General features: G+C 38.2%; 1 protein-coding gene and 1 pseudogene across 2 annotated transcripts; one reads left to right on the top strand and one right to left on the bottom strand.

Moving 5' to 3' along the window:
* The first annotated feature begins 322 nt into the window (after positions 1-322).
* LOC306867253 (pre-miRNA 5'-monophosphate methyltransferase-like) lies at positions 323-1,447 on the top strand (annotated as a pseudogene). The gene is made up of 2 exons: positions 323-464; positions 930-1,447. The product of its transcript is annotated as a pre-miRNA 5'-monophosphate methyltransferase-like (transcript).
* A 3,147-nt stretch (positions 1,448-4,594) lies between these two features.
* On the bottom strand, positions 4,595-8,994 carry LOC306867454 (keratin, type II cytoskeletal 8-like; the record flags this gene model as incomplete). Its single annotated transcript, XM_079413110.1, has 9 exons — positions 4,595-4,724; positions 5,147-5,193; positions 5,292-5,512; positions 5,592-5,717; positions 6,086-6,250; positions 6,444-6,539; positions 7,045-7,105; positions 7,344-7,552; positions 8,707-8,994. The coding sequence occupies 9 exons, from the start codon at positions 8,992-8,994 to the stop codon at positions 4,621-4,623; spliced, it is 1,317 nt and encodes a 438-aa protein (XP_079269236.1). The 3' UTR covers positions 4,595-4,620.
* Positions 8,995-10,407: the final 1,413 nt, after the last annotated feature.

The raw sequence follows: 10,407 nt of genomic DNA, 5'->3' as shown, positions 1-10,407 counted from the left end.
CTTTCTTCAACAGTTGTTTAATATTACATAAAACTTTCCAAATGTGGAGTCTTACCTGTTTAAATTACAATTCAGAGAATGAGGAAAAATGCAGTTCTGTTCTCAATGTCAGGCAGATGGTTTGTGTTAGAAACTCTTCCTTTCGTAACTCTATGGCGAAGCAGAATGGCCAAATTTAGTTTTCCTGTTGGTTTATATATTCCATATTCTGAGAGGTATTTTATAGAACTGGGCCCAATTTCTAGGTGTAATGGCTTGTTTTTATTTTATATATTTTATTTCTTGTTTTACTATTTTTGTTATGGCAACGCTGCCTTCAGGGATGATATTGTTGGAGACTCACGTGCCCCATGTGACTGAAGACCCAGGAGCTGCTCCTTATGGAAACTTCATCAATTATTACACCTTCAGCCCACCAGAGAATGGCCTGAGTTTGATAACAGAAACGCTGCTGTTTACTGGACGTGGGATGAAATCACAGATGACTCTCATTTAGTATTTAAATCATGATAGTATGCTTTTTATTATTAGATATTAAGATTAATAAATTCAGTTTTTATTCTTTGTATGCTGAGGTTCACTGTAAACACAATAAAACATTTAGGCTACCTTTCAGATTCTTACATTCTCTCAACTAATAACTTATTAGACATATATTACTAACATTTAACAGTCTGTGTATATGCATTTGAAGTGTTAAATCCCGTATAAATTCGAATTAATCAAGCAATATCAGATTTCCAGGCATGGAAAAGTCAATTGTATATTTAAAATGTCATGAGAATTAATGTGGTTGATCTAAAAAAATTAAGTTTAGTTATGCTCAGCAGTAAATTATTTTATTGTCTAGAAGTTGCTAAATGAGACTTCTTTCATTTTAAAGTATGACTGGTTTTAATCACCTAAATGTGTTTTGTATCATTCCCTCTTGTCTGTTGCTCTCTACAAGCATTTATTGCACGAGGATGCCTCTGGAAGTGAATTCTCTAAAAGAGAAGTGTATCTGCTTGGATTTGACCTGGATCAAGATTTAATCCGTTGGGCACAAAACTCCAACCCATTTCTTCAGTTTATCCCCCTGGATATCACTGATGATGCAAAGAGCCGGGCAGTGCTAGAGTCCTACTTGGGAAGGTTTGGCTGCCCCCGTTTCCACCTGTGCACCTGTTTTGCGGTGACTATGTGGGTGCATCTGAATCATGGCGATGCAGCGTTTCTGTCTCTCCTCTCCAGACTGGCGTCTCTGTGAGTATCTGCTGCTGGAGGCACAGCCGTGGAACGCAAACTGGGGCGCAGTGACTTTGGCCATTTCAAGACCCTTGAGATTCGAGGAGACATGGCGGCGCATGCTAGAGAGCACTTAGAAAAGCAGTGCAGCATGGAGCTAGTGCAGAGTTTCGGGAATACAACATGGGACAGAAGTCTTCTGCTCTTCAAAAGACGATAATTAGGAGCAAAACAGTCAGACAGAAGTTTAATCACTGACACTAGAGCAGGGATCCTCAAATCTGGCCCACTCCTGCAGAGTTTAGCTCTAACCCTAATCAGACACACCTGAGCTGCTAATCAGAGATCATTAGAGAATCACAGGTAGGTGAGTTTGATCAGGGTTGGAGCTAAACTCTGCAGCAGATTGGACCTCCAGGAACCCTGCACTAGACTGTAACCCTAATCTGGTAGACTGTACTTCTATTTACCAACCACTAGAGGGCACTAGTGGTGTATGCTTTGCCATTTTTATTTTACATGTTTTTAGTAACAGTATATCTAATTGACAGAATTTGTTTTAGCACATGCTCTAAATGTTTCAATTTAATAAACGCTACTATAATGTTTATAGTGTCTTGTGTATTTAATGTTTTCTTAGAGCGTTGCATATAATTAGAATTTAAGTTGCTTTATATATACTTTATATACAAGTTGCTATATATAATATTTATCTGCTCATTTTACAAATGATCAAAAAGTAAAAATAAGTGCAGAGGAAAATTATAATTATGTACACTGCCAGTCAAAAGATTTTAAAGTCTCTTCTGCTCACCAAGCCTGCATTTATTTGATCCAAAGTACAGCAAAAGCTCAATTCTGAAGTATTTTTATTACTTTTTCTATTTGAATGTATTTTAAAATTGAATTTATTCATGTGATTTCAAAGCTGAATTTGTTTTAGCATCATTACTCCAGTCACATGATCCTTCAGAAATTATTATGCTCAAAAAACATTTATTATGATGTTTAAAATTTATTATGATGGGGAAGTCGTGGCCTAATGGTTAGAGAGTCGGACTAGTAATCGAAAGGTTGCGAGTTCGAGCCCCCGGCCGGCAGGAATTGTAGGTGGGGGGAGTGAATGTCCAGCGCTCTCTCCACCCTCAATACCACGACTGAGGTGCCCTTGAGCAAGGCACCGAACCCCCAACTGCTCCCCGGGCGCCGCAGCATAAAAAATGGCTGCCCACTGCTCCGGGTGTGTGTTCACGGTGTGTGTGTGTGTGTGTGTGTGTGGATTTGTTCACTACTCACTGCTGTGTGTGTGCACTTGGATGGGTTAAACGCAGAGCACCAATTTCGAGTATGGGTCACCATACTTGACAATACGTCACAACTAAAACAGCTGAATATATTCTTTCAGGTTTCTTTGATCAATAGAAAGTTCAGAGGAACAGCATTTATCTGAGATATATATATATATCAGATAAATATATATTCTTTTGTAACATTAATGTCTTTATGTCATGTCTTTATCATCACTTTTGATCGATTTAAAGCATCCTTGCTAAATAAACATATTAATTTCTATGATTTCTCTGATATATAATATAATAGCCAACAATACATTGTATGGGTCAAAATTATCGATTTTTTATGCCACAAATCATTAGGATATTAAGTAAAGATCATGTTCCGTGAAGACATTTTGCAAATTTCCTACTGTAAATATATCAAAACTTAATTTTTGATCAGTAATATGCTTTTATGAACTTAATTTGGACAACTTTATTATATTTAGATTTTTTTGCACCCTCAGATTCCAGATTTTCAAATAATTGTAGGCCTATCTCAGCCAAATATTGTTCAATCCTAACAAACCAAACATCAACGGAAAGATTATTTATTCAGCTTTCAGATGATGTATAAATCTCAATTTAGAAAAGCTGACACTTAAGACTGGGTCACATATGTACTAAACTCGGCGTGAGCTTCCAGACTGAACGTCACAGAGCTCTTCCCACGCTCTCAGTCAGAATCCAAACAGTAACAGACGAATAACTTAACGGTCTAACTTATAGCTTTCTTATATGTGTAATAACTTGAATATAACGTTTTATTGGACACATCAGTTTTAACAAAGTGAATACCAGAAATACATGAAACAAAGATGTTTTGGATGAGGAGAGCTGCTTCTGCGACATTGTGAAGCTTTGTGGTAAGAAATAATATAATTTCCTTTATTATCATAGTTAAGCTTGATCGAGTTTGTGAATGTTAAGTCATTTGGAGCAATTTAGGTAATGAAAGTAGGTGTGTTCTGGCTCCACCATGATGCTTTTCAGCACCTAAAGCCCTTCGGGATGTAATTTGGATTCAATTTGGGGTTTGTCTGATTCAAGGTCATGCTAAACCCACACTAACCATGATGCGCTGGATTAAAGACCCCCTTCAGACATAGCAAACGGCTTCTGTCTTCCTCAAAGATTACTATAATTCTCATAATAGGGATTGCAGTAGAGCTGAAACCATTTCTGTTGAAATATTGCTCAAACAGAAATGCTGGTGTTTGTGTGAGTTTATGAAGCTTCAACAAGCACAATATGAAGATATCATCATATCATGTTTTACTGTGCACATTGACTCTCCTATGTGTATTTTCCTGTAGCCAGATAACACAATAATTTTGTTACATTTGAACAGGTTTTACAGGAAGAAATACTCACTTTGGTGTTATTTTTCAGGCCTTCTCATTTCTTTCTTTTTTGAGAAGGTAAGTGTTTATTTCTTCTGTATGTTTTGTGTTCTTACAGACATTGACTAATCTTACTTTAGGTCTTTGTTCACACCACATACCATTCTTAAGTCTTCAGGACTGTCTGCACTGTCATTTTTTCGAGTGGTGAAATCAGATCTGTTTGTTGAGATGGTGTATCAGGTTGCAGGTATACAAGCTATACTGATGTTGCATACACATTGTGTCCAAAATAGTGCTTTCAAACGATTAATTTGTAACAAAATGTAAACAAAAACTTTTTATTTTGAATGTGAGTAATCGTTTGACAGCACTAGTCCAAAATAATAAGTAAACAATCAAATGAAATAGTTCAGAAGGGGAAAAAAAGATATAGCGTTAGTTGTATTGCAATCATTTGCAAGCTTCATGCTTTTCAAAAATAAAAATGTTGAATTCTGTAGAATAAATCATTCCATTATTTCATTTTATATAGTCATTTAATTTGTGAGTATTTATATTGAATATATATAGCATTTCAATGAAACACAAGGTCTTTGTTCTTTCAGAAAATGTATTTCAGATTCTTCATTGATCCATAGAAAGTCAAAAGAAAACTACTTCTATATTTAATGTTAACTGTCATAGGTATAGCATTTTTGATAATGGTTAACCCTTCAGTGAGTGCTGAATCTGGTGTTGTTTCTGGTTTCAGTAGTCTTGATCAGGATTTTAGGTGATGGAGAGCTGTTCTGCTGAAAACCGTTCACCCCTTTGGAGCCTGTGAAAAAATACAATAATTAAATTAAATAATAAAAACAATAAATTTTCAGATTGTGTATTATGGTCACATGGTACTGAACTCAACATGAAATGGGATTTGAGACCCATTTTACTTTTGTAATGATGTTGAATGTCTTCTTTCACTTTCAGACAAACCATGAGACAGGCTTGAATTTCTACATGGACTATTGATTGGAGTGGCTGTTTCATAAAGAAATGGACCAGCGGCAAATATGTCAAAAATTCAAGAGCATCTCCACATATCCCAATGGTAATAATGCTTTTTTAAAATCACAAACGAAACCAGAACCCTCTCTAGAGGGAATGACAGTACATTGCAAGCTGTACAATCCCATGGGTAATGTCATGTAGAAGTGTTTGGCCATTGTTAAAATGAATAATTAGTCCATTTACACTTACTGTAGTTGGGAACAGCCTGGATGTTCACAATGGACTGCTGTCCGATTCTGTAAAATGAGATGGTCAATATTTATTAACGCTACCATTTCAGTTCCACCCCTCTTAAGAAGAATACACTGTGTTAAAACAGGACTCATTGCGATACCTGTCCTCCTCGCCTTCCAGGAGCTTCCTGTAGGTGGCGATCTCGATGTCCAGCGCCAACTTGACATTCATGAGCTCCTGGTACTCGCGGAGCTGGCGGGCCATATCCTGCTTGGCTCTCTGAAGCGCCTCCTCCAATTCCTTAATACGACCTTTGGCCTCCTTCACAGTCATCTCGCCACGATCCTCGGCCTCTGCTATCTGGTTCTCCAGGTTAGCACGCTAAATCGATTGTAGGCTCGAGAGTTAGCAACCACCGTGGGTTTTGGTTAAAGCAAAGGTGATATAACACATTTCTCACCTGTGATTTAATAACCTCGATCTCGCTCTGCAGACGGCTGATCATGCGGTTGATATCTGCGATCTCTCCTTTAGTGTTTCGCAGTTCGTCGTTGTACTGAATGGCTTGAGAGGCCATCTGATCAAACTGAGCAGTACGAGTTGGAAAAACCATCAGTACACTTAATTCCTTGATGTCCGTTACAAAATGAAAGCTGATTATAAAGTTCTGAAGAAAAACACCTCAAGTCAACATGAAAATTGACCCTGTTTACTTTCTTAATCCATCTTCTGGGTCTTATTGTGAATGATTGCTCTTTCCAAAGGAAAAATGTCTTCAGAATCTTTCATTAAAATGTTAAGAAACGACTTTACCTACCCAATAGATTCCAAATGTATTGGTCCCATTCTAGATGTCACTAAATGTGCTTTGTCAATCAGAAATACAGTTCAAATATGGCATTTCATGTTGACTTGGCAACCAATTTATAAAAGGAAACAGTGTTTTGTACCTACCTTGGACTTGTACCAGGATTCAGCCTCTTCGCGGCTCTTGGCTGCGATCTCCTCGTATTGAGCCTTGACTTCGGCCACAATATGATCCATGTTGAGGTTTCGGGAGTTGTCCATTTGCACAATGACGGACGTGTCTTTAATGCTGGCCTGCAGCTCACGCAATTCCTGATCCATAGAGATGAAACAAGTTTATGTGTAATTTAACTACTGTAAACACTAGTTCTTGCAAGCCATATTAGTTGAGATGTTTGTTTTGGTCCAACCGATGTTTCCGTAAATGGCAAACTTAAATATTTAACAGTATTCTTTTTTTGGTATGTAATTTTAGTGGCTGGTTTTCTAAGTGTATATACATTACCTCATCGTAGATGGTCCTCAGGAAGTTGATCTCATCAGTCAGGGCACCAACTTTGTCCTCCAAATCAGCTTTCACCAGATACGCAGAGTCTACATCCTGCGGGACACACAGTACTCCATTTTTCCTCTTCTCAATTACAACCTTGAATAACTTGTATTTCTTCCTTGGGCATTGAACACCAGAAAAGGTCACCAGAAAAGACTCATATTGGTATATCAAAACCTATATCTTTAGTATGCAACTTTGACTTCTTGCTACTCTCGGTAGGTAGACCTTTGAAAACAGATCTCCTCTAGTGTATAAATAATGCCACATCTCCACCCAGGCTTTTGTCAATGGTGATTTGATCCCTTCAGGTTTAACTCCCTTCAGAATCAGAGCTCTTTACCCCTCCCAAACATTTCATTGTTCCCTCTCCTGGGCTGCTTTTATTCAATGTGTTGTGAAAGTTTAACTTTCCCTGGTCCTGAAAGTCCAGCATTTCACTCGGTAACCTGCCCTAACCCCGCATAACAGTGAGGTCATAACTATTGGTTTGTGTTTCATAATGTGTTAAAATACTATTTTTGACCTCTGACGTATAGTCTTCTAGGCATCCCACCTTTTTCAGAATCACAAAGTCGTTCTCCAGGTTGTTCCTTTTGTTGATCTCATCTTCATATCTGAGTCAAAGAAAATACAAAGTGGATATTTGTGAATGTGAATCTGTTGAAAACACATTTATAGCAAATGTGATCCATTGGTTTTGATTATACCCAAACTCATTTAATGAGCTATGTCAGTTCAATGTTAGAATAAAATCATTAGCAGCTGTGGATCCATAATTGGTTTCTCAAAGAAATACAGGAGAGCCTCTAAATTCAGTAAACAGTGGTGTTAGAGTAGATCTAAATACTTTACTTGTGTTTGAAGTCCTCCACCAGTCCCTGCATGTTCCTCAGCTCTCCGTCCAGCTTGGTCCTGTCATTGTTGACCACGTCCATCTGTCTGCGCAAGTTGGCCATGTAAGCCTCAAACATGGGCTCAACGTTGGACCGGCCCAGGGGCTGGCCCTGCAGCAACTCAAACTTGGTCTCCAGCATCTTATTCTGCTGCTCCAGGAAGCGCACCTGCAGAGGTAACAATAAAAAAAAAATTTAATTCAGTTTTTAATTAATTTCATATGGAATAGATATAGACATAAAGAGAAATGTGTGCCTTTGTTATCGGTCATCAAAAATTTATTTGACTTGAAAGTGTATTTTTAGCACTGATATATTTTTTTATTTTTTATTTATATATTTATTTAATTTTATATATTTAATTCAAATTCCCAGTGTCAGTATCAATTTTGAATTTAAATATAAGTTCAGTATGGGTTCAGTATGACTGATGAGTCCCTGTATTCAATGTTATAAGAAACGTTATGCAGTTTTAAGCAGGGCTAAGTGAAGCAAAACGTAAATCCTCAGGTGGCTTCTATAACATCATCTAAAGAATTGTGCTCAAAGTAACCATATTTGTACCCAGTATACTGAAATATTGATGTAAAATGTGTTCACCTTAATCTTAAATCTTCCTTGAGGAACATAAGGTAGGGTAATTAAAGGGTTTGACTAATGCTCTGTTACCAAAGTTATTCCTGTCATCTTTTTATAAGAACAAAAAAGAAAGAGGCCACTTCAGTGGAATTTCAGCATTTTAAGAGCTCTTCTTCAGTTCGCTGCACATCCTGAAAGCCTGGCCACTTTAATTGATGCCCACCCTGCCAAGATGGAATCATTAACGAAGCAATATGACTCCCCATTAGCTGAACGGTAACACTCCGGAGAGTAGCGGCTGACCTACATGGGTTCTTCGTAAATCCTTAATTTTGAGCGCTTTAAAAGCCGACCTGAGACCCGTGTTGAAGGACCCAGCCCTGCCCCGACCCACAACAGTGACTTGGTTGTACTTCAGTGCGATTGAAGTGTCGATTTCAGTCCAGCGGGCCCCTGGGATTCGGTTGCATTGTCCTCCAGCACACAAAAGCTTCCTTCATACTCCCTGGGATAGTGCTGTCTTCAGTGGCTTGGTCAGATCTGACCTGCTATTTATCAGGTTACAGGTTTCAGAGAAATGGGTCACGCTACAGAACTATCGGTATCATGCGAGTCTAACAAATCGCCTTTCCCTCAGAGGTTTGGGATGTTGATCGTATTAAGACTTTATTATTAACACTCTCTTGGTTTTAACATTCAAAGAAATACAAAATGTTCTCTGTGAACAAGAGACCCAACTTTACCTTATCGATGAAGGTGGCAAAGCGGTTGTTCAGCGTCTTGATCTGCTCCTTCTCTTGAGTGCGCACCATTTGGATGTTGGGGTCGATCTCCAAGTTGAGGGGCGCCAACAGGCTCTTGTTGACAGAGATGCTAGCGATGGGAGGCCCCAGATAGGCCGAGCTGGTGCTAAAGCTCGGGGAAGATGCTCCCAAGGAGATCCCACTTAAACTGCTGTAGCCATAACCTCCCATCTTCCCACTGCTCCTCACAGAGCTGCTGGAACTGATGCGCTTGCTTCTCAGACTCATAGTTGGACAAGAGAAACCGTGTAGAGCTGCAGCAGAAGATGAGAACAGGTGGACAGACCTGAGCGAAACGGGTGTCTCTCTGTAGAGAGGCTGGGCTTTTAAAGTCCAACCAGGATGGGGTGGAGAGTTCCTATTGTGGGAAAACCTGTTTCAGATTGGACACACGTACACACTGTCTGCTTTATCTGAGCTCCTGGATGGGCAAAGAACACACGCTTGCTCTCTCTGTCTCACTTTCTTACTGTTTCACCATGCTCATGTTGCATCTAAATGTTTAATGTGGCCCATGTCAACAACATTCCCATACTAACTGCATGCCCTGTGGTAAAGTAATTTACTTGCCTTTCATGTGTGCATTCTCTTAAAATTGTTTCATATTTTAGAGTCACATCATCCAGTACTTTGTATCAGTTTTGGCAAGATGACAATTTAAAAAAGCAATATGCTTTTATGCTCTGCATAACCAATACATTTGTGACCGGGGACCACAAAACCAGTCATAAGGGTCAATTTGATGAAATTAAGATTTATACATCATCTGAAAGCTGAATGTATGGTTTGTTAGGAAAGGACAATATTTGGCTGAGATACAACTATTTGACAATCAAAAATTAAGTTTTGATATATTTACGGTGGGATTTTTACAAAATATCTTCATGGAACACAATCTTTACTTAATATCCTAATGATTTTTGGCATAAAAGAAAAATCGATCATTTTGACCCATACGATGTATTGTTGGCTATTGCTACAAATATACCCCAGCGACTTAAGACTGGTTTTGTGCTCCAGGGTCACATTTGACAGAGCTCAGAGTAAAGTCTTCATTTTTCGCAGTTATGCCAGGCATTTCAAATAGCTAAAACAATGTATTTCTTTGTATATGTTTTTTTTTTTCTCCAACAGTTGTCTAGTTAAACTAAGACATGTTGAGAGCTCCACCTACTGGTATATCTCTTTTTTTGCTTTGTTGTCATGTAAATTGTTTGAAAACTGTGATAGACGTTTTCCTCTCTTTATTGTTTTGTGACAGATATTAAAATAGTGTTGTTATGGTTTTAAATGCTATAAATGGTCATATTAACATTTAGCAGGTTAAATGCCCGTATGTGCTCCTATTATCAGATGCTGTTTCATTTAGCCAAAGTCCACATAAAATACACATTTTCTTTTCATAGAAAGTCACTTGGTAATATTGCATTTGATAATTGTTGCCTGTAGGTTTAATAAGTTGGCATGCCAGTCATGTCGAATAGCAAAAACAATGTATTTCGATGCAGACAAAACCATCCTAGTCTTCCCTCAAGAAGTCATGCAGTTACAGATACAGGTGCATCTCAATAAATTAGAATGTTGTGGAAAAGTTCATTTATTTCAGTAATTCAACTCAAATTGTGAAACTCGTGTATCTGG

This window comes from Barbus barbus, assembly GCF_936440315.1.
Source record: "Barbus barbus genome assembly, chromosome: 49".
In the NCBI taxonomy this organism is placed as follows: Eukaryota; Metazoa; Chordata; class Actinopteri; order Cypriniformes; family Cyprinidae; genus Barbus; species Barbus barbus.
This window is presented reverse-complemented; position numbering and strand designations above follow the sequence as displayed.